At 38.7% G+C, this 26,969-nt stretch overlaps 5 protein-coding genes across 8 annotated transcripts; 3 read left to right on the top strand and 2 right to left on the bottom strand.

Annotated features, from left to right (window-relative positions):
* The first annotated feature begins 1,207 nt into the window (after positions 1-1,207).
* On the top strand, positions 1,208-4,721 carry LOC121757201 (truncated FRIGIDA-like protein 1). Its single transcript, XM_042152718.1, has 3 exons — positions 1,208-2,122; positions 2,921-3,096; positions 3,749-4,721. Exons 1-3 carry the CDS (start codon positions 1,339-1,341, stop codon positions 4,346-4,348), a joined length of 1,560 nt encoding a protein of 519 aa, XP_042008652.1. The 5' UTR covers positions 1,208-1,338; the 3' UTR covers positions 4,349-4,721.
* Positions 4,722-5,841: 1,120 nt separating this feature from the next.
* Positions 5,842-10,283, top strand: LOC121758911 (probable WRKY transcription factor 20). 2 transcript variants are annotated; one of them, XM_042154350.1, is made up of 6 exons: positions 5,842-6,199; positions 7,224-7,418; positions 7,979-8,456; positions 8,964-9,111; positions 9,195-9,350; positions 9,772-10,283. In XM_042154350.1, the coding sequence occupies exons 1-6, from the start codon at positions 5,972-5,974 to the stop codon at positions 10,199-10,201; spliced, it is 1,635 nt and encodes a 544-aa protein (XP_042010284.1). In that variant the 5' UTR covers positions 5,842-5,971; the 3' UTR covers positions 10,202-10,283. The 2 variants fall into 2 exon arrangements, with proteins under 2 accessions (XP_042010284.1, XP_042010285.1); XM_042154351.1 differs by lacking the exon at positions 5,842-6,199 and adding an exon at positions 6,294-6,888.
* Positions 10,284-12,453: 2,170 nt separating this feature from the next.
* On the bottom strand, positions 12,454-13,182 carry LOC121759320. The gene is made up of 2 exons (XM_042154860.1): positions 12,891-13,182; positions 12,454-12,792 (listed from the first exon to the last, which is right to left on the bottom strand). Exons 1-2 carry the CDS (start codon positions 13,042-13,044, stop codon positions 12,641-12,643), a joined length of 306 nt encoding a protein of 101 aa, XP_042010794.1. The 5' UTR covers positions 13,045-13,182; the 3' UTR covers positions 12,454-12,640.
* A 1,149-nt stretch (positions 13,183-14,331) lies between these two features.
* Positions 14,332-17,629, top strand: LOC121759319 (transcription termination factor MTERF9, chloroplastic-like). Of its 2 annotated transcripts, none has more exons than XM_042154857.1 (7): positions 14,332-14,773; positions 14,995-15,073; positions 15,147-15,307; positions 15,388-16,077; positions 16,230-16,660; positions 16,769-16,935; positions 17,451-17,629. In XM_042154857.1, exons 1-5 carry the CDS (start codon positions 14,501-14,503, stop codon positions 16,542-16,544), a joined length of 1,518 nt encoding a protein of 505 aa, XP_042010791.1. In that variant the 5' UTR covers positions 14,332-14,500; the 3' UTR covers positions 16,545-16,660; positions 16,769-16,935; positions 17,451-17,629. The 2 variants fall into 2 exon arrangements, with proteins under 2 accessions (XP_042010791.1, XP_042010792.1); XM_042154858.1 differs by having other exon boundaries at positions 17,448-17,629.
* Positions 17,630-18,194: 565 nt separating this feature from the next.
* Positions 18,195-21,648, bottom strand: LOC121759542 (zinc finger CCCH domain-containing protein 18-like). 2 transcript variants are annotated; one of them, XM_042155163.1, is made up of 7 exons: positions 21,231-21,648; positions 19,731-20,622; positions 19,497-19,664; positions 19,237-19,416; positions 18,916-18,992; positions 18,654-18,801; positions 18,195-18,549 (listed from the first exon to the last, which is right to left on the bottom strand). In XM_042155163.1, exons 2-7 carry the CDS (start codon positions 20,615-20,617, stop codon positions 18,477-18,479), a joined length of 1,533 nt encoding a protein of 510 aa, XP_042011097.1. In that variant the 5' UTR covers positions 20,618-20,622; positions 21,231-21,648; the 3' UTR covers positions 18,195-18,476. The 2 variants fall into 2 exon arrangements, with proteins under 2 accessions (XP_042011097.1, XP_042011096.1); XM_042155162.1 differs by having other exon boundaries at positions 18,195-18,552; positions 21,231-21,639.
* Positions 21,649-26,969: the final 5,321 nt, after the last annotated feature.

Genomic DNA, 26,969 nt, shown 5'->3' with positions numbered 1-26,969 from the left:
TAATATAATATTTTTCCCTATTTGTGTCGACTATTTAATTCCGTAAATTTCTTACTTCCGGAAATTGTTTAATTTGTGAATTTGTAATTTTTTTATTGTGGGAATTCCGCCACTGTGCAGTGTGATGTCAGTATGATGTGGCAGGAGGTGTTTTTGAAAATTCCGCGGAAAATTTTGCCGAGAATTATGCGCCAATGCTAATTCTAAGTAACAGAGTACTCCTTAGGCCATCCACAACGCTGTCTCTATACCGTCTCTTAAACCGTCTCTTAACTACTATTTGAGCACTATTTGAGGGCCCCACTGTCCTTTTTTCCTCCATCTCTTAACTAAGAGACGGAACCTGCAACGCTCCGTCTCTTAACCGTCTCTATACCGTCTCTTAATTACTATTCATTCAATTTAATTTATAATTTTTTTTAAAACCCAATTCAATTTAAACAAACACACTTTATTAAAATTAAAACCAAAAAAAAACACACAAAATAAAAAAAACACACAAAAAAAAAATTAAAAAAAAAAACACAAAATAAAAAAACACACAAAATAAAAAAAAACTAATCGGAAGGGCTAATCATCCTCCGGAGGCGGTCGAGGTTGATGGGGAGTCGGAAGGCCAAGTTGTGTGTAAATGAGGATGGGTTTAGGAGTATTTATAGAGTAAAAAATTTAATAAAAAACAAAAAAATATAAAAAAAAACAAAAAAACGGTAATAATACCGTTACAAAAAAAATTTTTTTATTTAAAATCGAATTTTTTTAAAAAAAATATTTATTGCGTCAGCACGTGACGACGCCCACCCGCGGGCCGGCGAGTGGGCGTCACGCACGACGCCGGGCTGCGCCACGTCGCCTAGGCGCGTGGCGAGACAGCTCGTCTCGTGGCTCGCCGAGGCGAGACGCGCGACGAGACGCGCGACGAGACGGGACGAGATGGAGGCTGCAACGCGTCTCGCCGGGCGAGACGAGACGCGAGACGCCGACGAGACCCGTTGTGGATGGTCTTATTATCAATTCAAATATTTCATTAAAATGTTAATATAATTAAAATGTTTTCTAATTATTCATTAATTTATTTTAATAAAACTGTTCGACCGATGGTTCGACCGAATCGTGAACCAGTAGCCACCCCGATTCGCTCGTCGGTGGTCCGCTTCTAAAAAACATCGAGCAGTACTAATTTTTCTCTCAAACGAACACACCTTTTGTAGGTTGCATCGTCGTCCTCGTTCATTTAATTTCTCTGTTCGTCCCTCTTTAATCCGTCATCAATAAATGCTATTCAGAATTCTGCGTGCCCGCTGATTATCAAATCGACAATCCGCTATTCTAAACACCATGGCGTTGACGACTGTAAAATCGATCCAAGAGGCGCTCAGCCTCGTCGACGAGAAGAAGCAGAGTTTAAAAAAAGCATTCGATGAATTGGAATCGCATTCCTCTTCCCTCTCCTCCTTCAATTTCGCATGGACTGATCTCGATTCCTATTTCTCCGCCCAACAATCCGAGATCCTCGACAAATTGGCCGCCCTCCAAGCGCTGGAATCCGCTAAATTCGAACCCGAAAAGAAGAAAAACCCGTCATCGTCGGAGCTGTTTCCGGCGCGGCCCGAGCTGAAGTCTCTGTGCGAGAAAATGGACGCGTTCGGTTTGCGTAAATACGTAATCGAACGTCCCAAACAAAGGGCCGCGATTAGGGTTGAGTTGGTCGACGCGTTCAAGCACGCGCCGGACGCGGGATCGATGGTTTTGGACACGCTTGTGGGATTTTGGGACGACAAGGTGCAGTCGGGGTCTAGGCTGAGGACGGCTTGCGTGGTGTTGTTGGAGGAGTTGATGAGGGCTGGATTGGAGATGGGAGCGGAGGTTAGGGAGCGGGCTGCAGCCGTCGCGGCGGAGTGGAAGGTGAAGATGGCGGCATTGAATAGTGAAGGGGATGAAGAAGGGAAGGAGGACTGGGGTTTGGAGAGGTTGGGTTATTTGCAGCTCTTGGCTTCTTATAATCTGTTGATTGATCGTGAGTTTGATGCCGATGAGCTAGTTGATTATGTCGTTATGAGCGCTAGGTATCGACAAACTGTAGACTTGTGTCGAGTTCTTCGCCTCGAGAGTAAAATTTCTGGTAAGTGTGTATTAGCATGTGTGGTTATTAATGTGTTTTTTTGCATAGTTAGCTTAGTGTACACTATATCAATCTTGGCTTCTTGGATGCATTGTAACATCTTGAGAACTTGGTTATTGAATATAATATGCTGAGGTAAAAGAAATTTTTAGTTATGACCGTCACATACCAATGTCAAATGCTCCGTTCGGTGACCTCATCTAACATCACGACAAACTGATTGTCGAAAGCATGCTAATTGGGGAACTTTAACTAGTTAGGACTTAGGGCCATTAATTGGACTGTTTATTAAGTTTAAGGAATCAGACATCGGTATCATAAGCTTGTGACTGAATTTGGAGTCAAGTGAAGATTCTTTTTAGGTATTGAAAGCTTGAGGTAGAGAAAATTTGTGGCCTACTCGGTTATGACTAAGATAGATTTCTAGAGATCTCTACATAAATACTCAAATTACAGCCTGATTCGGATTTGAAATATCCCCATGATTACTTGATCCTACCAGACTATTCAAATTTGAATCAATCTAGGATATGATGATGAAGTCATCTTCTCATGGACCATGGTATTGGACACAAGAAATATAAAAGATGTGATCTTTAGCTTTATGCTCACAAACAGAGCCTTCATCGCTTAAAAGTTGAGGCTTGAGCTGGTAATGATGCCTATGCATTCAGAATAGCCTCATTCTGCATTTTTTATATATTTTGAAACTAAGCCAGTTGATTTTCTGTGCTCTTATATTTCATACACATCTAGTTCGAATTTTAGTGTGAGTGACAAAATTATGGTTTCCAACAGATGTTGTACGGAAGCTTGTCAGTAAGGGCAAACAACTTATAGCACTCAAATTCGTTTTTGAGTTTGAGCTAACTGATGAATACCCCCCAGTGCCCTTACTGCAAGCATACGTGATGAATTCAAATAAATTTGCCCAGAAAGTGCGTAGGAATGGGAAGAGTTCTCGTCAGTCATTGGTAATACTGTTAATTTTTTCTTCATTTACCTGGTATTGAGAGGGTGCCCCTCTTATTGTTGTTGCGTTTCAAAGTTGATTGGGTTGCAATCATAAAGCTTTAGTATTTATGGTAATCTGAACTCTGAAGGAGATTTGTCATATATGTGCTATATCATTGGAAACATTAGACGGCTTGTGATGCACAATAAATGCACATTAGTTAAGAGAAAAATCTGAAAGTCAACCTGGTGATACTTAGTAGTAGCTTTTTTCAGTCAGAGGTTTTATCCAGCTTTTGAATTGGAAGCCATTCTGTATGTTTCTTGAACCTATTAAGAATATATGTCAAATAGCTTCATTAGCTTTTTGACTTCCGGTTCTATTAAAGATCAGACCTAAAATAATGAATTAGTCAATAATTTTCACTAGTTTGTTAATTTCTATGAAACTAAAACTCCCTGTCACATTCATTAGCGACTTCTGATGTTTATGATTCTACAAGAATCATTGCTGAAGTGCTTTAGTTAAACAAATTCCACTAGTTAGTCAATGTTGTTAGAAGGGATATTAGCTCATTAAATATCTTATTTGCTAGAGATTGTTATTGCTGACTGTAATAGATTTGGGCTGCAGTATATGGGGAATACTTACTTCATCATGTTCCTCTGTAGAATGATGCGGCAATGAAAGAAATTAGTGCATTGAAGTCAGTGATTAAGTGCGTCGAGGAGCATGGATTGGAATCACAGTACCCAAAAGATGAAATGTTGATGCGGATCAAGAGGTTGGAGAAGGAGAAGGCTGACAGAAAAAGACCTGCTGCAGCCCCTTTCCCAAAGCTTCAGCTGCCAGTGCCACCAAAGCAACAGAAACATAATGGGAATGGGAACAAGCGAATAAAACCAGCAGCTGCTCCATCACCATTTAAAAGGAAATTTAATGGCAATCCAGGTTTTCGCCCACCACACCCATCTTCTATGATGAGGGTAGGCGGCTTGTTGCCAGATCCTGCTGCTTCATACCTTGGTTCATCTTCTGGAGCGTATGGCATGCCAGGATCTCTGGTGGTCGCTTCCCCATATGTGGGCGCATCTGCAGATTTGTGTGGATTGCCAGGAACCCCTTTAGGCTACTTGGGGAACCTAAATCCATCAACATCCAATGCCTATACTCCAGAAACACATGCACAACCTGGTTATTATAACAGGGCCGTAGGTTATGGTGGATATGATGTACCATCTCAATACCCTCCAGTGTACTATCCTCAGTGATATGTAGGTTCAACAACTTTAGGTGGTCTCTATGCATGTGTCTGAATAGAATTCTGATACATGGAAGGCATTTCTGCCATTTTTATTACCGAGATTTTTGGCATGATGACCAAATCTGGTTTTTTCTTTAGTTGTTAATGAATGACCAAGGAACTCTTGAAATATTGTCAGAACCAATGTTCATGGTTCATGGATCAGATGTTTTGATTAATATGACTTGTATCATGTTGATCATTCATTTCTTAGCCGATCCCAAGTCCAAATGGGAGCTCCAATGTTCCTAATGGGATATTGCGCCATCCCTTTGTTAGCCTTGCTCCTGTTCGATTGAATTGATTTATATATATTGGTTAATCAATTTCTGCCATGGAAACTAGGAAGTGGCTACTTTCCATGTTTTCTCTCTGGCTCTGTTGAGCTGCAGATGGAGACATAACTATCAACTCCTTGCGTATTCAAATTTGCTGCTACGAGCAGGTCGTTTCTGCTAGTAGTTCTCCCAGTGGAGAAATGTGCTTTCCTTTCGCAGCTCTATTTCGAATCACATTGTTGATTGATGGTTAGTGATAGTTTCCTATGATGGAATCATTGAGGAGTATGTATGAAATGCTGATCTTGTTAGGACTATGGAGTGTTCAGTCATTTACTTGTACAGTGCATCGCATCACGGTTGCACGACTCATGAAGGTAAGCTAACTCGTTTCCGGTCTCCCTTTGCACTAGCATCTACTGGTTTTGGTTGTTTGTAGGGCTTCAATTCATTGAAGATATAATTACCATTCTAGCCATGTTCAATGGAGAGAGGCAAAGGCAAAGAAAGAGCTGGCCACTCCTCTATTCTTATCAAGGCATACTGGCATATCTTGTTTATTTGGTTAGTTTTTATGTGTAAACAATGATACTACTACTATTTACTCCCTTCATATATATGTGGATTCACCGCTGCTGATTCCACTGATTCCAGTTGTGTTGTGAATCATAATGTGGGGAAATTGAATAATGGGGAAGAAGAATTAATTTTGCTGCTATGATTGCTGTGGTCCTACTTTTTTTTAATCATATCCAATCCCTAATCTCTCTCTCTTTCTTCTTTTTTATCCCCAACCAAACAATTTTCTGATTCGCCTTTTCCATTCTTCAATTTTTGTTTTGTTTTTGATGATGCACCCAGATTTTCTTTTTTTAATTCCATCAAATCTAAAAAAATCAAGCAATTGAGAAAGGAAAAACAAATTAATTTTTGATTCTTTGGTACAAATATAAATGAAATAAAAACAAAATAGGGATTGAATGATTGACGCGGCTGAATCTATGGGCAAGATTTTACCCGTCTTTTGGCAGAGGAAGAAGACAAAAAAACAAAAGCTTTAATAATTTTGTACAAAACGGGGTTAATGTAAAATAAAGTAAAAAGAACTGGATAAGAAGCGAGTAGCCAATAGGAAGCCTGATCCGAATCTATAAAGTCAACATCGTCGAAATTGAACGGTCATTTCTCAGCATCCCAATTCCAAATTACCATCCTACCCCTCCCATCTTTCCCCATCTCTGTTCCTCGCAAATACCCTTCATCTCTCTCTCTCTCTCTCTCTCTCTCTAATTAATTTCTCGTTTCCTTCTTCAATGGAAGAGCGCCATCACTCACTGCCTCACTATTCCCACCCCCACTCTCAGCTCTCGGAGAATGTTCCACCTCACGTGACCGATGTCGGCGGATCCACCAACGGAGCTAGGTACCGCCTCATGTCGCCGGCGAAGCTCCCGATCTCTAGGTCTACTTCCATCACTATTCCTCCCGGCCTCAGTCCGACGTCCTTCCTCGAGTCCCCCGTTCTCCTCTCTAACATTAAGGTCTTTCCATTTTTTTATCCCTAATTTTTTTTAACTGAATCATTGAGTGAATTGCACCTGGTTTAGCTGGAAATATCCAGATTCGGATCCGGTACTGAGTTTAATGCTGGTTTAAATGTGGAATAAAATTGAATTCAACTTCAGTTTCCCTAATTTAGGTTATTAACCGCTCCGTCATAAATAATTCCGCCGAAAAATACACAGTTTCAGGAAGTGTTATGCTGGCGCGGAAGCACGTTTTCCGGGGAATTAATTGTGAATTAGTGGGTGGATTTCATTATTGATTTGACGTTTGTTCGTTTCTCATCATCATGGTGTCGTTGAAAAATATTATTGTCTTTCCCCGTTGAATGCTCATTTGAGAATATTAATTGGTGAGTGAGTAATATATGTGTCCCGTTGTGTGTGTTTCGGGTCCCATGGATTCTGATGCTCGCATTAGGGTGTATTATAATGGTTTCTAGATGGAACTATCTTTAGCAACTTTAAACCCTTTGTGGAGACTTAGAAATATGAATCTTTTGAGCTAATGGAGCCTGGAATTGGAAAGACATTAGAATAAAGAGGAATGGCCACCCAGAAGGGGAATATGAAACCATTCCTTATATTAGAGTCATATCCGTTCACATTTTGTACTGTCAATTGGTGTGAGATAACAAGTAGATAAAGAAGCTTGTCACTGATCGAAGGTGTGATTAGAATTTTAAAGAGGAAGGTTTTTGAGTCCCTGTGTTGTTTCTTGACAAATGGAATCTTCCTGTGCTTAGTGGTGCTTGGAAATTTTCTGCTGTTTTATTAGAATCCTTGAGCTTCTCTGTGGCATCAAACCCCACATAATTATCATGGGGTGCAATTGCATCGATTCATGTGAAGTGCAGTTAATTGTTTAATTTTGCTGTTGTGATTTTGAAAAAAAGAACATTTAAGGCGTCTTGACATCAAATTTCTTTTTAGTTCTGTGGAGATCTGATACAGCTTGTGCATAGGAAAACTTCATTTACTTGAACTACCTGTTACTTTGCAGGCTGAGCCTTCTCCCACCACGGGTTCCTTTTTCAAGCCTCAGTTGATGCAAGCATCTGGTGGTAATGCTGCAATTCTATTAGAGAAAAATTTCGCCAGTGGTAATGCTGTAGAGGAAAGAACTTCCAGTGATTTTGAGTTTAGGTTTCACACTGGAGTTAGTACGACATCAGGATTATCATCTGCAGCGATGTCGGTAATGTCCCAAACTTTCCTTTTGGTCTTAAGATTATTCTCATTTTGGTATGGTTTTCAAACTATAAGTTGTGTGGGCTCAAACAATTGAATGGGTCGCAGAATGATTTGTAAATTATGTTTCGTAAGATTTGCCTTGATATTGTTCTGTCAAAATAATTTCTGCAAAATAGTAGAATCGGCTTGCTTGTCCAGTGTAGTTAAACAATAATTGTCATTATCTTGGTATCTTACTTATGTAGCAACTTGTCATCAAACAACAAGCTGCTAGAACTTTTGATAGATTTCAGTACCTTGTGTTTAGTTTTTCCATATTTGATGGATTAGAGATTAGTATTTTCATGTAACTTGTGCACAAACATATGAATGATTGTTTGGCTGATATGATTGACATGGTCAAAAAAGGTTATACATTGAGGATCTATTTTTTTGGTGAGTTCTGACTGACCTCCTTATTATCCAGTCTTCATATCCAACTTTAATGGGTGCAAGTGTTGAATTATTGTTTCATGCGAATATTTAAGCAGATATATCTCATTGAATACCTTTTTTGGGGAAAAGATTCCTGCAGGAATTAATCGAAACGGACTAGTCAATCATCAAGATCAGCGATATTCTCAGTCTGCCATACCCTCTTCTTCAGCACCACAATGTCTTGGAGTAGCTCGACAGGATTCATCTGTGTATGATAGTATTGATGAATCAAAGCAAGGAGGTCAGTCCAATACAGGTACACAAGCTTCAGTTTCTGAGCATAAAGATAGCAGCTCGTCAGTCTCAGCTGAAAGAACATCAGAAGATGGGTATAACTGGAGAAAATATGGGCAGAAACTGGTTAAAGGAAGCGAGTTTCCACGAAGTTACTACAAGTGTACCTACCCTAACTGTGAGGTGAAAAAAATATTTGAACGGTCTCCAAGTGGACATATTACAGAAATTGTGTACAAGGGTTCACATGATCATCTGAAACCTCAGAGTGCACGTCGGCACAATTCTGGGGGTCTTACGTCCATTCAAGAGGATAAATTGGACAAGGAGGGTAACTGGCCTAACTCTGTTAATTATCATTCAACTGTTTTCTTCTGTGCACGTGTGTCAAGCAATTAAATTCTCTAATCTAATTATGTTGACATTTTGTTTAATTGTATTTCATCAGTCACCAAGGATGTCAATGTCTGGGAATTATGCTGTAACATACGTTCGGAAATGTTAGATATTTTCTTAGTTGAGATTTATGTAGTTGATTTCTTGGATTTCAAACTGTAAGTAAGATTAAATTTTTACCCTGAAGTGGTAGTGCCGTCTAGATTTTTTTTCTCCCCTACATGTTATGCTTGTGTGTGCCTTCACAACTTTCCACCATGTTGAATGTAGGGTCTTTAGTCTTGCGTAATTAGTAAGCCAAATTGAACTTTCCTCAAATATTCGAGCTGCATTTTTCAAATTTGACTGCTCAGCTAAAGTTAGTTATTCCATAAGATCACATTTGGAAGAAGTATATATGGCTAGCTAGCATTTATGCAATTTTTATTTACTGTTGTTGAAGACAAGATGAACACCAATACTATGGAGCAAAATGGTTCTCCCATGTTGTCACCTCTGCAAACAAATGAGGAGGGATTAGATGGTTCTGGCTCACAGTTTCAGGGCCAAAATGATGATGCTGAAGATGATGATCCTTACTTGAAACGGAGGTATGTAGTTTTGTAAAATTTCCAATGTATGTTTAACTGTTTACTATTTTCTTATGAGTTATGTTGTTGACCAATCTGAGCAGAAAAATGGAGGATGGTATTGATGTTACACCAGTTGTTAAACCCATTCGTGAACCACGAGTTGTGGTTCAAACTGTGAGTGAGGTTGATATACTGGATGATGGGTATCGCTGGCGCAAGTATGGCCAGAAAGTTGTCCGAGGAAACCCCAATCCTAGGTAATTAAAACATTGATGCCTCTTATAGATTGGTTTAAAACATTGATACTTTCTGATTGAAATATAAAACATGTTACAAGGAAATATTCATCTATAAATGAATGACATGAATACAAAAAGTGGTACAAGGAAAGATAAGGATCTTTTCTCCCCATGTTTGCTTGTGTATACTGTCATTAACTAATTATCTCTTTCTATCAATGAACAAATCTTATTCCCAGAAGAAAAAAAATCCCACAAAATTCATTAATCTCCCAAACAAGAAACTGAGTTGATATGGAACTGCATTTCCTCTTTTGGCTTGAAACCGGAAAGACTGATTTTGTATCTGGTGACTGTCTTTCTTATTGTATGAACCTGATTTAGGTTGACGGTTGTTGACCTGTTTTGCACTCGTCATGTGTGTTGGTTTGTGATCCAGGAGCTACTACAAGTGCACGAATGCAGGATGCCCAGTGAGGAAGCATGTGGAGAGGGCATCTCATGACCCGAAAGCTGTTATAACAACGTATGAGGGGAAGCACAACCATGATGTCCCGATTGCACGAAACAGCAGTCATGAACTTGCCGGGACTGCGCCATACGCAGGAACATCCAAGATGAGGGCGCATGACAGTGGCAGTTCAATTAGCCTTGACCTCGGTGTTGGAATCGGGCGACCAGGTGAGCACAAAAGGGAGGAAGGGTTGGATGGTGAAGGTGGACGACGCCAAAATAATCCAATCTATGAAATTGTAAATGGTGGGCTGAATCTATACGGAAATAGAGAAGCTCATAACTTTCAGACGCCACCGATAAATGCCTCTAACCAATGTCAGCCAAACCTTGGAAGAATACTTATGGGGCCTTAAAATTGTTGCTGAATATTGTGAATGTATATTACCAGAAATAATTTCTATTTTTTATTAGTAAATCTGAGTGAATTTATCCTCATGGTATTGGTTCCTGGATTTTACAAGTTCCAAGTTTTTTTTTGTTCTCCCATCTTCTGTGAATTTTGTTGTTGCAAGTTTAAAGCATGTTTATGCTCTGCCCACCTCCAACGCTATAAACACGAAGTAGTTTGTGTACAGTAAAATGAAAAGTTTATTTCTCTGGGAAGTTTTAATGATAATAGAAAGGGATAAATAATCATATTAGTCATATTGTTTTGTTCAATTTTAAAATGAAATATGAAATCACAAAGTTTAAAATTTTCTCAATTATTCAATCCGTACACAAAAGCACGTGTTTGATGTTTGCTCTAAACAATGTTGTGTTCAATGGTGTTCGGTTTCCTAGATAAAGGAAAATAAGTAGAAGATAGAAATACTACTACTACTTTTAGGTGGCGTTCGATTTCATAGATAAAATAGTAGCTAGCTAGATATAATACAGAATTAAATTGTGAGATTATTTAGTAGGAAGTGTTGGCTATGACTAATTATCATATGACTATTCATCTAGGATTAAGCCATGAGATTCAATCTCATAAGCCAAATATGAACAAATTTAATCATTGAATATAATCTTGCAAACCGAACCCATTGGGCATTATCAAATGATGACTATTAAGAATGATTTTAACTGGGAGTAAATAAAATCCATTTTATGTGGCGTAAGAGTTGTTATCTAAATTGATGGTATAATATTTGTTTCTATCCCACATGTTTCAATGTCACTAATCGAGCATTCAATGTTTGAAAACAAATGCATGAACGACTTTTACCTCAAGTTAATTGAGCATTAAATGTATGAAAACAAAGTTTAATTACATCAACTGATCAACATATGTAGTGGTAGAAGAACAAGGAAAGGGAGAGGATATACTGTTGCTGTAGGAAACTTGTGTCAGTCTTATCTCAAGTTAAGCTCTGATACAAAATGTGAATGCATACAAACCAGCTTAGTTAGGATACACAACGTCATTGTCGTCAAACCAATTCTCTCCCTTCTCCTTGAACAAGACATCCCTCTTCGGAGCTTAACCTTAGTCAAATAACTCCGTAAAAGTTGAGCCTACTAACCCGACTCATCTCTCTACTAGAATTCTGAGACAATTAGGTAAATGGTACTAGTGGGCATGTAGTTTCTAAACTCAATTTCACTCCATGTTTTCATACTTCCACTGAAGAACTCTAGCTCTTATGCTTTCATTTTTCAGACAGAAGAATGGAAACATACATTTGATAAGATGACAGCCTCCCAGTTTCAGACTCTGTATTCACTGACTCAGAGACGCTCAATATTTTTATCTTGGTCAAATTCTAAGCAGAATACTCAAGGACAAGACAAACTATGTTTTTACATAAACTTTAGAGATCCATCCAAGGAGTATTTGAACATTCCTCGTAGTAGATATGCACACAAGGTTATTGTGAAGTCATGTTGCTAAATGCAATCTTTCTCAAGTTAGAAGCAATCCCTTGTTCAACTATTGTTCTACTAGAATCATGGAGTTGATAGTATAGTGGTTGATCAATAACCAATATGATATGGATACAAACCGAGTTGAGCCTTCTATCACTTGAAAATCAGAAAGTTTTGAAGCAAGGACCCTGCGAAACTAGTCCATCACTGTTCAGAAATGCACATAGCAAGTGATATCAACACACACACACAAGGACTATACCATCACTATCTCAACATCAGTCATCTAATCCCAACTAAGTTATCTGGAGAAACAACTTCATTCCTATGATAGTTATACAATCTCTCTCAGCCAAGGTATATTGGGACTAATATCCTACAAATTACAAAAAAGCATTTACCATCTTGCATTTTATACAGCTACTCTGAAACAGAAATAGTCTTCACATATAACTACAATTTCTAATAGTATTAGTTTCTTTTCGATGTCTTAAGCCAAATCTTCAAGAGAAACAACCATAACAATGTTAGACCTTTCAAGTTGAAGTATAAAGCAAATGCACACAGCAATAAATAACAAGACACACATTCATCCAGACAATTTCTCAATATACCATTTAAGGTTAATCCTCAATTAGCAAAAGTTGGAACAGCACAAATCATGAACTTTTATATAAATGACTGATATGAGGTACTGTCATGATGATATTATAAATGACAGCACTTTTGAAACATAAGAAGAAAACAGATGATATTCAGCATTGGAAATGTCAGTTAAATTCACCAAGCAGTAATCCGAATACAAGCAATTCCAAGTTTCAGTAACCACCTCTTAATTATTAAGAACAACATACAAGTTGCGTCGGCATTCTTACAAAACCTCGAAATATAATGAGAAAGAGGAATTATCTTTCATAGGCAGAAACCCTAGAAAAATTCGATCATTTCTTCTTGTACTTGGCAACCTCGCCCTCATTGGGGAAAAACCCCATGAGCCTGCCGCATGAATTTTGGTAGGCATACATAAACCCTCCCATCACTCCAATCAGACCTCCCGTCACCATCGACGGCCCCCGAATCCCAGGCTTAATCCCTAATCGATAAATTCAATCAAAAATTAGATTCGTCAAACAGTTAAGCACTTGATTCGGAAATAACCAATAGTTGTGGAGGATAAATAGGGAGGGTTACCGGAGAGGTAGCCGACGACGACGGAGACGCCGGTGATGGTGGAGAGGCGGAGGTAGTCGAGGGTGTTGAAATTGGAGACGGTCTTAGTGAATGGAGGATTGCGATCAATCACTGGGTACTCCGGCTTCGCCGCCGAAGTAATTTCAGTGTTCATAGCTGCGATTTGGCGGTGAGCTTCTTCAACTATCGATCAAAATCTGATGCCACACTTCGAAGCTTCAATGTTTCAGATGCGAACCAAGGGTTCACTACTACTAACCCCCTTAGCCTATGGGCCGATCTCTGCCTTCAATTCGGCCCAAATACGAATTATTTCTATGCAATTTTTATTCAGTTCTCGCCCTCAGTTTTAATTCAATAATTTATTTGACTACTCTTTTTTACCAATAATTCAATAATTTATTAGTCACTATACATGTCAATTCGTTAACAATCCAACCCGATAAATAAAGTCTAACTCAGTCTCGACTTATTAAGAAAATTTATCGAATTTGTTCTTCTGGTCCAATGTGGATATAACTTCCCAAATTGAAAACTTTTTATTTTGTTACTTTTGGATTTGTGAGATGATTTCTCGCTTTCACCTACTCAATTCGAAAATTTTCTTCATTTTAGACGATTCTGAATTCTTCAATGTCAATAACCGTTGCTGGAGGAAACAGCAGCCGCCGCCACCTAGTTTTTTATGGAGATGTATTTTCGTAAAGGGGAAAGAATTAGCTATCACAAATGAGAGGCGCATACAAACCTGAACATACCTAGCAAACGACGCGACTCGAACTTGGTATTACATTACCAAAGTTGGTATTACATAATTAAACCTTATTTACATGATAAAAATTGATACTCCATCGGTTCCATAGATAATACATGGGCAATTGAAATGACATGAGAATTAATGCACAATTATTAAAGTAAGAGAGATAAGGAGAAGATAGTTAAGGTAATATTGGTGAATAATGAGATCCACATTATTATTAGTGTTAAATGAGTTGTAATAGTTAGTCATAATGATGTAAGTTTTAAATAAATTGATGTAAATTGGTAATGGTTGAGGACTCACAAATAGAAATGCTCATATTTTTATGAGACGAATGAAATTAGAAAATACATACTATATTTTTATGAGACGATAAAAGTATTTAAACAAAACCTGATTTACTCGATTTAAACCTATTTCACAATAACCTAAAGAATAAACACCAAAGTGGAGTATAATTTTTAAAAATAAGAATTAAAGGTTAACCTGATAAGTACAAATCCAATAAGATTTGACCCAAAATTCAATAATTTTATACTTGTTCATATAAGATTTAAGATTTTTATGTCTGAAAAAATTATTTTTATCTGTGTGTTAACAGAAATCTCATGTACATCATAACAAGACACAAGTTGATAGTGAAACTATGAGATATTTATAAAATTTGGATCGAGGAAAATAGAAGCACGTAAGAAGAAGCAAAACCAGAGAAACAATGGAAATTGGATTACCACAAAGATGAAGATAAGGTTTGGATTGTACGGTCCTAACCTTTTCACCTAAAATCTCTCTAGGGTTTTAGAGCATACTCAGCAGCATATTCTCCAACAACACTTATATTCAGCCAACGATGGCTATTTCATCCCTCTCCACTGCCACGCTCAACCACCGCTCCCACTCCTCTTCTCTCCTCTACCTCGCCGCCTCCCTCCTCCAATCCCCCGCTCCAAGACTCACCTGCACTACCCGAGTCGCCTCCTCTCATTCCAATCCTAAGATTTTAAAGTCCAACCGCCGCTCCAGGCACGGCCACCCCCTCTCGCCCTACGACACCGATGACGATGCCCGCGCCGCTAATTCCGATGAACTCCACGATGAGGAGGATGACAATTGGTCATCCGATGTATGTATTTTTTTTTTCTCATTTCTATGATTCTTCCATTTCACTGTGTATGTGTTTTTGGTAAATTGTACAATTGGATTATTAAATTCAAGTAATAATCAGTTATGTACCTTGAATAAACTTGTTTAGTTCAATTGTCACATTTAATTCAGATAAACTATTCTTTTTGGTGCAAGGTGTTTTTCATTCATGGTTGAAATGTTTTGGGTTTTTTTTGCCAGGATGAATTTAGAGATATTGAAATTTCTGAGACTGATAGACAGAGGTTAAAGTTGAAAAATGAAACTCTCAAGGGACAAGGTAGTTCAAAACTAAGCAAAACACTCTAATTGTGATAGCAATAGATCATTTCATGGAAATATTTCATAAACAGGCAGAACCAGGCACATAGGAAAAAATTGGGATTTGGAATTGTCCAGTCCCGCACGCAATCTTGCAAAACGGCCAAGAAAGTCTGTTGCGAGGAATGTCAAATATACTATGGAAAAAATAGATGGAGATGGTGTTTCTTCAACGTTGAATTCCAAAGTCAAGGTATTATGCCTCCCTAGCTAGCTATCTCATATCAATATCAAACTTATGCCTCGCTAAAGTGTATACTCTGATTGTTGCAGGAAGCAGAAAGTTCTGCTAAGAACAGATTTGGTCATTTGTCGGAGGAGCTAGACTTAGACGAAAGATATTTTCCCCTTCTCAATTACTTGAGCAGTTTCGGACTCAAGGAACGCCACTTCCTCCAGATGTATGAGAGGCACATGCCTTCTCTACAGATAAATGTTGAATCAGCTGAGGAAAGATTGGAATACTTGTTGAGTATCGGTGTTAAGCATAGAGATATTCAAAAGATAATTTTGAGACAGCCTCAAATATTGCAGTACACTGTGGAAAACAATCTAAAGGCTCATGTTTCCTTTTTATGTAGCTTGGGCATTCCATCGTCTCGAATAGGGCAAATAATCGCTGCCACTCCCTCATTGTTCTCTTACAGTGTCGAAAATTCCTTAAAACCCACAGTCAAGTATTTGAAAGATGAGATTGGAATCCAGGAGAAAGACATCAGTAAGGTTGTGCAGTTAAGTCCTCAAATCCTGGTTCAACGGATAGATAGTACATGGAAAACACGGCTTAATTTTCTTATGAAAGAGTTGGATGCTCCTAGACAGAGTATCGTGAAGATGGTCACCAAGCATCCTCAACTCCTCCACTACAGCATTGAAGATGGCTTGCTCCCCAGAATCAATTTCTTACGAAGTATTGGGATGCAAAATTCAGAGATACTGAAAGTATTAACCAGCCTTACACAGGTTACCTTGCTTCTCTAGTGTACTTGATTTGGTTTATGCTTTTGATAATTGTGTTTGCTTTAGAATAATTGTGATTTAGTAGTATATCTTTTATGCCTGAAACAGTTGCTTAATTAATTTAGAAATGATTCTAAGTTTATAATAACCTTCAGGTATTCTCACTTTCACTCGAGGCAAATCTGAAGCCTAAATACAAGTATTTGGTCAACGAACTTCAGAATGAAGTCCATTCTCTGACCAAATATCCGACCTACCTTAGCTTGTCTTTGGACCAACGGATCAGACCCCGTCACTGCTTCCTGGTTTCGTTGAAGAAAGCTCCGAAAGGGCCATTCCCTTTGAGCTCATTTGTCCCAACTGATGAATCCTTTTGCCGGCAGTGGGCAGGAACTAGTGTAGATAAATATTTGGATTTTCGGCAGAGGTTACTGCTGAAAGATTTAGCAAAGAAATATGAAAGTCAGTAATAGGCACAAATCACCCCTTTGTGTACTACATGTGAATGAAGAAAATGTATGACAGAATACGTATCAGATTGCTCACTGCTGGCGCTTTAAGACTCCAAAGAAATGACCTAACCATGGTAAGATTGCTTGTTGGATTCTCTCATATTAATATATTTCATTTAGGGTTCTGAATTTGGAAATGAAACATGTTAATAAACTGAATTTAATGATCAAATATGTGGCAGGTTGGAAAAAAGTTCATTCTGGTATATAAAAAATGTTCTAGGATTTGGGCCACTTCCCTTCTGGAGCTGGCGAAACAATTGTTGCGAAGTCTGTAATGGCTTTTACTAACTGCTCGTGATTCTAACTATCCTACCGCTTGCACAATATCCAGTCTCCATAATTCAAGGTAATGTTTAGAGGTGATACTAAACCTTTGCTCTCTGTTACTGTTAGAGTCATTGAAATTAGATATGTACTTTCTGAGATACTATCACTGCTGGCAACTTTGTTCTTGCCACTTCCAGTTATGTGGTTAGTTGGGCATCTTAGTCTCTTATTAATGTAGGAGTATTTATTTTTTATGTGGATGACTGAATGACAGTTGCATATTAGCATCTTCTTGGAAATTCTATAATTTTTGCATATATAATCTTATAGCAATTTTCATTTAGAGTTTTTGTTATTTACTCTTATGATTGAATAACATTGTGATACACACCACTGGACAAATAATGTATAAATAGTTCATGATATATCTCATTGAAACTTGGGAAGTATTGACCAAGAGTTGTCAACATGTATGAAGGAATTTTCAGAGCATTAGCAAGATTTTGTCAAGAGCTTTTCCCATGTTTACTGGAGTATATTTCTTTTGGCAGACCATGTTCTCTAACTTGAGTCTAATTTTTGTTACTTTAGCAGGTACATAATTCTAGTAATTTCCTCACGGGTAAAACATGGAGTGCTCGCGGATACACTACCTTGCTTTCTTCTCATTATAGAAAAGTAAGCTTCTTGTTTTAAAAGAAAAGAAAATTAAGGTTTTGTAAAAGAAAACAATTTTGGTGTTGAATATATAGTGGTGGTTATATTCTCTCTTATGTTCTAGAGTTCTATTATTTGTCCACTATAAATATAATGGTGGTTGCATCTATCAAATTTGCCCAATCTTTTAGTGCTTGTATGAATTGCTTTAGGAATTTATCAATTTCATGATTTTATCAAATTATATTTCAAAAAAACGTCATTTACACTCAAATACGAGGTTTTATATAAGTGTGGCTCTTGTAAACTTCCAACCGCTGTCGTTATTCAAATAAAAGTTTTTGGGTTTTTTACTTTTTGAATTGTCCATGATTAAAAGGTTGGTGTAATTATGCGGTATGCTTTATTTTATAAAACGGACCACAAGATTTTGGTAATGAATAAGATTTGTCTAATCATTATTAATCAACCTTCTTTTGTGTTTTGATAAATGTAAGCAAATTTAATAAACTTTGCCAAATTGACTCTAAAAATAACGCGATTTACGCTTCAATGCGATTTTAAAAAGTTGGTGTAAAAGTACAAAAGATTACTAAGCGTCATCAAATAATTACCTCGAACTCGAATTTCCACCAACCACTTTCATAATTATTTCATAAACTTAATAAATATTGTGGAAAATTTGGCGAATATTGTGTTGCATATACCATCGTTGAATTTAATAAGATTACTACTTTATATATACAGGTGGGTAAGTTGTTTCATCTCCCCACATCCTACCTTGGTATATTACATTTCTTCGTCAGAAAAAAACTAGTTCCCCTATGATTCTTCTTCAGCAAAGAGAGATGAAAAATGTCTTTTTGAGAAATGAAAAGTGAAGTGTATTTTGTGGTGTTGCCTTCTAAAACCAGCACCTCTTTCTTAGTAAGCTCTCTATAATCTTGTATATCTTGCCTGCAACTATATAACTGCTGAAATGCTGCTGCCCACCGCCGAGGCGAACGGGCTATCCGGCAGACCGACACCTTGACTGCTGCTGCACACCAACAATAATCACCACTACATAAGCATGCATCCTCAACAACCAAACTACAACCTTAAAAAATGGTATATGAAGACTCTATCTGGATAACCAACCTCTCCTGATCACTGCCAAGTGGCAAAACGTCCAACAGATCGTTGAACTGTCTGCTAGCTAACTGGAGCTGCGAAAGGTGCGTCGCCTCAAGTTCAATTACGCGTTCCTGTTCTTCCATTAGCTCCCGTGGGAATAACCTTGATGAACCTGCCAAAGGGGGAAGTAAAGACAATCGGTGCAGAATGAGAAGGTGATGGATGTTACGAGTTAAGTTTATGAAACGACAGTGCTCAGTTAACGAACGAAATGGTGTTAAATTACCTGTTAGAAAATCTGAGTCTATATCTGCAGGGTGTGGCTGGAAGAAAACTGGATGATCAAAATTTTCCAAGTATTTCCTGCACAGGAAATGGAATCCATATTATGTAACGAGATAGGGCCGACAGTCAAACCAAACATGGAAGGACTATAATATCATACACATATTGCATGTGCAACAAAGCCATAACTTAAGCAAGGACTATAATTATCAGCAAATACTTTGAATCATGGAAGTTGCATCAAATTGTATGTGTACAAAACGCGGAAGGACATAAGGCAAGAAAACAGAATTTCCATGAGCAACTCAGGAAGAAAGTGCACCTCTCGACAAGCTTTGCCTTTTCTCTATACGGTTTAACAAGAACACGAGCACCACGCACGTAATGGGGGTTTCCCTTGGACAAAATCAGCCTCACAGTGTCTGTGGTGGCAAAAGTTACAAAACCAAACATTCGTTTTTGCTGGCACGGGATCCTCACATCCTGCACTTGTCCATAGTTACTACACAGAGAGCCAACGAAGAATTAGAGAAATTCAAACATAGAGGAACACAATCACATTAGCAATAGAGATATAGTTACCTGAAGTAATCAGAAACGTCTTCTTCAGTGAAGGTGCTCTCAGCTGGAAAGGTCAAATAAATTTGGCGCGAGCCACTAACAATTGGACCGGGATCATTTCTTTCAGCACGAATATCCAAATACTTCACAGCATCCTCAGCCAGGATCACAGCGTGCTGCCCATGAGGCCTAGAACAAAAGAATCAGAAGACCACATTTTCCAAAACACACAAGAAAATTCGACCACAGCCTCACCTGTCTATGAGACGAATACTGTTTCTCAGCCGAGCTAGAAGTTTTGTCAAGCTGTAACCGGCTTTACCATGTCTCTGGCTCTCAGTCAAGTACCCTTCAGCTTGCAAAGTTTTCCCATATTTGTCGTAGTACAGCATTGGCAGAGAAGCAATGGAAACCGGATGCCCCCTTCTCGATTTCAAGAGCTCAGTAATTTCTAACTCAAGCTTCTCAAGCGACCCAGGTAAGAACCCCTCGTCTCCAGCTAAATCGTATGAACTAAGACCAAAAGAAGCATGGTGATGACTCTCCGGAAACAACTCCCCATGGTAATACCTACAGTTACTGCCATGCTTGCAAATGCCTTTGATGAAATAATGACAAGTCTTGACAGGAAAATCCATCAAGTTAGAAGAGCTGCTACCGCCCCTACCACTCAAACTGTTGAGTGTAGCTTCGTGGAAATAGTAATCATTCGGCTTTACAACGACATCTAATGGATCCTCCAATCCTGTATAGTCAGGGTAGAAAGGGGCATTCTGCATTGCTGGTTGCTCAACGGGGAGTTGAGGATCCCAGTAAGGCTCCATCCTCCGAAATGCAGGCGGGGATGGAAAGGGACGAGGCGAAACTGATTGGAAGGGAGCAAACTGAAATGAAGGATCTGGATTGATGATAGTAGGGGAAATTGGAGGTGAAGTAACTTGTGACGAAGCTAATAAACGCGCGGTTTTAGCTTTCTGTATCAAGTTATGGATTAAGGTATCAGGGCCTAAGGCTAATCTAATCATCTCCTGGTCAGAAAGCTCTTGAAAATACATGTATCCTATTATCTTCTTCGCAACATGCTCAGGTTCGAGGCTCGAAATCCTCTTGATTACAACCTTTGTAGCCTCGGAAGAATCCATTTAGTCTACACAACACATATGAGTAGCAGATTCTAAGTGAGAAAATCAACCAACGACTACAATTTGAACAACAAATAATGTAGGAGAGTTTAAAGCCTTAATATTGAGTGTTGATAAAATTGAATGGATAGAAAATGCCATGGAAAAGGTGTAAAGCAATAATACATTCCAGACAAGACAAATATACATAATCTTATCCAAAATTCAAGTACTGATTCTCTAACAACAAATCACATGCACCCAAAAGTAACCAGGAGAAGGAGTCTCCATGCCTCCGATTCTCCATCAAATTCTATCTTCTTACACACAGTCGCACACACAGAGAGAGAAGTGCATTTGGAAATACTAATACACAACAGAAATAGAAATCTGTGGTCACAAAAACAAAAAAATCAATTTTTGGGGTTCTTGTTTGACTAAAAGTTATTCAAAGAAGCGCATCCGCATAAAACACAGAAACCCATTAACAATAAATAGAAAAAATTGCATCAATAAGAAGAACTCATGCAAATAGAAAAGGAACACAAAAAAAAAATCTAATCTTTACAAGACTCCGTACAGAAACACTAGAACTAAACAGAATCAAACATGATGCAGGAAGAACAGATCCAACCTGCTATGAGAACTTGAAAAACAGGAGTTGAAAAAAGTGAAATTGGATACTACAACTAATCTGTCTCCATCTCTATGTCAAAAAAAAATATACTCCTTGTGTTACTAAACTCCACCTCCACCCTTCTCTCTGTCTCCCCTCTCTATTTTTTACTTCTCAATCTTAACTTTATGTGCAGCATACAGAAGCCAACGCCATCTTCCTCTCACAGAGCAAAATGCCAAGAAATATTGGCTTTATAAAGGCCACTATGCGAATTTCACTGCAATATTTTGTCACTTACATAAAATTTAATTTAACTTAAAAAATTGATAGATAATGCTTATCGACCTCAAACAATGTATAAATATAAATAAAAAAAATTGCATCCCCGCCCCCCCTAATTACTCACAACTATCGCTTGATATAATACTAATCAGAAATAAAAAAAAATAATTCCTAGATTTGCGATATGGTTGATGACAGCTTGAAACTTGTATTACAAAACTACCCTTCGCTCTACATAATTTCCCATATAAAACTTTGGTATTTTAAATAATTAAAATTTTCGGAAATTCCAATGTGTGAATAGATGTGATAGACCGCACATGTCGGCTACTCGGCCCACATATATTGTGTGCCTCAAATCTCGTTTTCTTTTTCTTCCTCTTTTTTCGACCTCCTTTTCCAACCGTCGGATTATTGCCTCAGATAATTAATCAAAAAGAATAATCAAAATAATTACTAGAATTTTGATTTTAAATTGTTATGCGTGGAGAAGTAGGTAAAACTCTTAGGGAATAATCAAAATAATTACTAGAATTTTGATTTTAAATTGTTATGCGTGGAGAAGTAGGTAAAACTCTGTGGCCACCCGCAATGCGTTATGCGGGTGGCTCAAGTCCCGTCCCTCCGTGACGAGATGGGCGCGGGACGCGTTGCAGCGTTCGTCCCGTCACCATCCCACCGAGACCCAGTCTCGCCAAGACAGTGCGCGAGCTGTCTCGCCACGCGCTTGCGCGACATGGCGCGCTCCGGGGCAATGCGTGACGCACACTCGCCGGCCTGCGAGTGGGTTTCGTCACGCTGACGCAATAAATCATTTTTGTAAAAAAAATTGAATTTAATAAAAAATAAAATTCGAAAACGGTAGTATTACTCATATTTTCATCTCAAATCATCTCTTTTATTCTCCTCTCAAAGTTAATCGATCTAATGGATTCATTTAAGCAAATGCGTCGAATAATGGAAGAATCACTTGAAGAAGATCGAGCCGGGAGGCGGAGGAAGCCGCCGCAAGGTTAGTACCCGACTACTTCTGCGATAACCCGGTATGGGGAGATACCTACTTCCGTCGCCGTTTCCGCATGCGGCGACCGCTATTTCTCCACATCGCAAATACATTGACGGCCAGGGAAGAGTTCTTCCATGAAAGGTTTGACACCGTCGGCCGTCCCAACCACACGACGCTACAGAAATGTACTGCAGCAATCCGTCAGCTTGCGACTGGACAAACGGCGGATGTGTTCGACGAATACCTCCACATTGGAGAAAGCACTGGGAGAATGTGCTTGATCCAATTCGGTAAAGGCGTCCGGGCAGCCTTCACCGACGAATTTCTCCGGAAGCCAAGCACGATAGATTGCCAGTTTCTGCTCCGCCTTCACGAAGAAGTGCACGGATTCCCCGGGATGCTTGGCAGCGTCGATTGCATGCACTGGCAATGGAGGAATTGCCTGGTGGCGTGGAGAGGGTCATACACGAGCGGCCACAAAGGCACCCACCCCACCGTTATACTCGAGGCCGTTGCCGACTATCGGCTATGGATCTGGCATGCGTACTTTGGGGTCCCCGGCTCGAACAGCGACATAAATGTGCTCCACCAATCCGACCTCTTCGCTGAAGTTTTGGATGGTAAAGCGTCGGCCATCAACTTCACCGCTAACAACCGACGCTATAAAATGGGGTACTATCTTGCCGACGACATCTACCCGAAGTGGCCAACCTTCGTGAAGACGTGCACCAGGCCTGTGAACGCAAAGCGGACTCTTTTTGCGCAGAAGCAGAAGGCTGCTCGGAAGGATGTGGAGCGGCGTTCGGGGTTCTCGAAGCGCCCTTCAACATTATCAAAGCCCCGGCTTGTACGTGGTTCATGGAGAGCATGGTCGACATCATGTATACGTGCATAATCTTGCACAACATGATTGTCCAAGACGAAGGACCCGAGGCGGGAAATTGGTTCGACCCTGAAGCCCCCAGAAGCTCAACCGCAAGTAGTCCGCCTCGAAGTGGAGTGCATCCGTCTATACAAGAACGGTTGTCTATTCGGGCAAGGACACGTGACTCTACCGCCCACGCCCAACTCTAAGATGATCTAATTGAGCACATTTGGGCAAACTTTGGCAACCGGTAGACGCACATCATCGCCAGTAGAAATTAAATTATGTATTTTCATTTTTTAGGATTTTTAATTATGTTTTGTTTTATTATTTTAAGAATGTAATGTTGTAATTTTATTTTATTTAATGAAATGTGTTTTTATTATTTGAATTTGTTGGAAATAAAAATAAAAAATGAAAATGAATTTAGAGCATCAAAATATACAGAGTTGAATGACCTGACGTGGACTTCATCAAACAGCGATCGATGACATTTGCTTTTTCTCATATGCATCTATTATAAATTTGGTTTGACTAAGATTTTCTTCCGTCCGTGGAATTTTTATGGTCAATAATTTGCATTTTAATTTCTAATATTTTAAATTATGTCTTTTTTTAATTTATTTTACTACGAATTTAATTATGTCTTTTTTTAGGATTTTAAGTTGTATTTTTATTTTATTTAATGAAGTGTGTTTTTTATTAATTGAATTTGTTGGAAATAAAAATAAAAAAATGAAATTGAATGAACAGTAATTTAAGAGACGGTTAAGGGACGGATAAGATATGGAGGGTTGCAGGTTCCGTCCCTTAGTTAAGAGATGGAATAAAAAAGTACAGTGTGGCCCATGAATAGTAATTTAAGAGACGGTTAAGGGACGAATAAGAGGCAGCGTTGCAGATAGGGGTGGCAAATCGTGCGTGTCGGGTCGTTATCGTGTCGACACGAACGCGATAACGACACGAACACGATAACAACAAACACGAACACGACCTGTTAAGAAAACCCCACACACGAACACGAACACGGCCCGCTACCCTCAGACACGAACACGGCCCGCTACCCTCAGACACGAACCACTTCGGGTCAACACGACGCGATAACAACACGTATTGGAAAGTGATTAAATATTTAAATGATTTAAATGAGATATGACCATATGAGACTATGAGAGTCAATTTAATAAATATTGAAAAATGAAAATAATAAGAATTAATAATATTAAAATATTATTTGTTAACAGATAACACGATCCCGGCACGAACACGACACGAACACGTATTGTTAACGGATAACACGAACACGACACGAAATTTTCGTGTCCTTAATGGGTCGACCTGATAAGGACGCGAACCCAATAAGCTCTGATCCAAACCCATTAATTTCGTGCATGTTCATGTCGTGTCAAAAATTATCGGCCCTAGTTGCAGATGACCTTAGGCACCAAGTGGATAATCCAATTATTATTAAAATAGTAATAATGATTAGGAGTATTTAATAATGATTGGTAGTATTTGATGGTCATTGACTAATTATTTTTTGGCCTTTTCTGGTTGGTACCCACCACTATTAAAAATTTTAAAAATTGCTATTAAGGTGGGACCCACTTCTAATAATTTTGTCTCATGGGGCATGTCCATTGCAAGTACAAAACTTTATATAATCACTAATTTACGTGTCGCTTAAATCATAAGAAATTTAATGTGGAAGACGTGGTTTATAAGCTGGTTTGCACCTCGCTTGGGGCAAACTTAAAACTGATTATATACATTATTTAATTTTATATGGAAATACGATTAGGTTTTATTTAAATTGACTAAGATATGATTATAATAGTAGTAAATGGGGATAAATAAGAAATAAAAGCAAGGGTAATTTAGGGAATTGAGTGGGGACCGTTTCAATCGGAAAAGATAACGGCAGCGAAATGAAAGGGAAAGCAGTTGTTATTATTTCATTTTTTTACGGTGACAGTTTATTTTTCCAATAATTGGAAGGAGGAGGGAATGGAATTTGAATAAATTAGAGAGAGAGAGGGGATTAAAACGGATAAATTAAAGTGGGATTTGGATAATTGATATGGCAGTTTGGAGCCGAGGCCGATAATTAGACTCGTTATTTGCATTTTGACCCCTCCATCCTTCTTTTTCTACTTTTTAGTAACAATCTCTGACTCTATTACTCTCTAATTGTCACCTTTATTAGATTCATCATCTTCATTTTACTGGATATTTTATTTTATTATATTTAATTAACTTGGGATTATTTTTTAAAACTCGTGCATTACACTATTCACAGCAAAAATAAAAAGAAAACTAATTTAGGAATATTTTAGTACAAGCTGTCCAATTCTGAAATGGATCCACTGAAAACCTAACTGATTCAATGGAATCCTGTGTCAAAATTTGCTTCCTATTTATTTACTGCTGCATATTTTCGCTCTCAATTTTTTTGAAATAACAGCATTTTTTTTTCTATCTAGGTTAAAAACAAGATCATTTTCTTCTTCTAATAAAATTGATAAACAACATGAAAAGTTCTTTGTCTACCAAGTAATTAGTCTACCAACTCCTACTATACGAACAAGATGATTCTTAAACTCAAGTATAGTTTTTGAGCCTCAAACGATACATTGCTCATTGATGGATCCGCGAATTTCTGATGTTAGTAAACTGGTAGAGAATAAAGACTACGACACAAAGAATTTACGTGGTTCGATTTACTGAAGTAAATCTACGTCCACGGGAAGAAGGGAGGGCAAGATTGTATTGCTTGATCTGGGATTACAGCTTACAACACAGACTTGCTATATGATATTGTATCTCTAGAGAGCTTAACCCTGTCTATCTGATCTAAGTCCTATTTATACATTGAACTAGGATCGTGGTTTGCAGCCCCACTAACAAGATCGTGGGTGAGCAATAACTGCTCAATAACTGCTTCGTACCACTAAATAGATCGTGGGTATAGTGGAGGTCGTGGAGGCCTTTCATGAGTCCACTAACTCCTAGTTCGGTCGAATGCTGAGACCGAACTGCTGGACTTTACCGATCAGCTCTTGCCGATCTGAGAGGAGAGCTTGACTGGTCGGCTTTTACCGAGCTGTAGGCTGAGTCCGAACTCTTTGGTCATGCCGAACTCTTTGGTGCCGAACAGATACTCTTTCTTGGGCTCTGGGCTGATGGGCCGTCACTGTTATTGGGCTTGCCATTAGGGTTTAGTTCGTACCCCATCACTACCCCCCCCGAAAAGCGAAGTGAATCACTTCGGCGAGGTGAGTCACTTCGGCATTCTGGATAACGGTAAGGGGGAGGCTGACGTCAGGGGACGTGCCTTGCGCGTGCCTGCATTAAATGCGACAGTAAAATCCGGCCGTTGAATCCTGAAAAGGTGGAATTCGAAGCAGCGCAACGATCTCGAAATCTTTCCCGAATCTGATAAATATGCTCTTTCTTCCTCATTTGAACACTTTTGCTGTTGCGTCTTCTATACTCTCTCTTTCTCGAGAAATTTTCTTCCGCTTTCAAGAGCTTCTTCAGACTTTCTTCACCTTCAAAAAGTAAGGAAAATGGCTTCTATTTCTTCTTCGGAGTCGGGTAG

This window comes from Salvia splendens, chromosome 12 (genome assembly GCF_004379255.2).
Source record: "Salvia splendens isolate huo1 chromosome 12, SspV2, whole genome shotgun sequence".
Taxonomy (NCBI): domain Eukaryota; kingdom Viridiplantae; phylum Streptophyta; class Magnoliopsida; order Lamiales; family Lamiaceae; genus Salvia; species Salvia splendens.
This window is presented reverse-complemented; position numbering and strand designations above follow the sequence as displayed.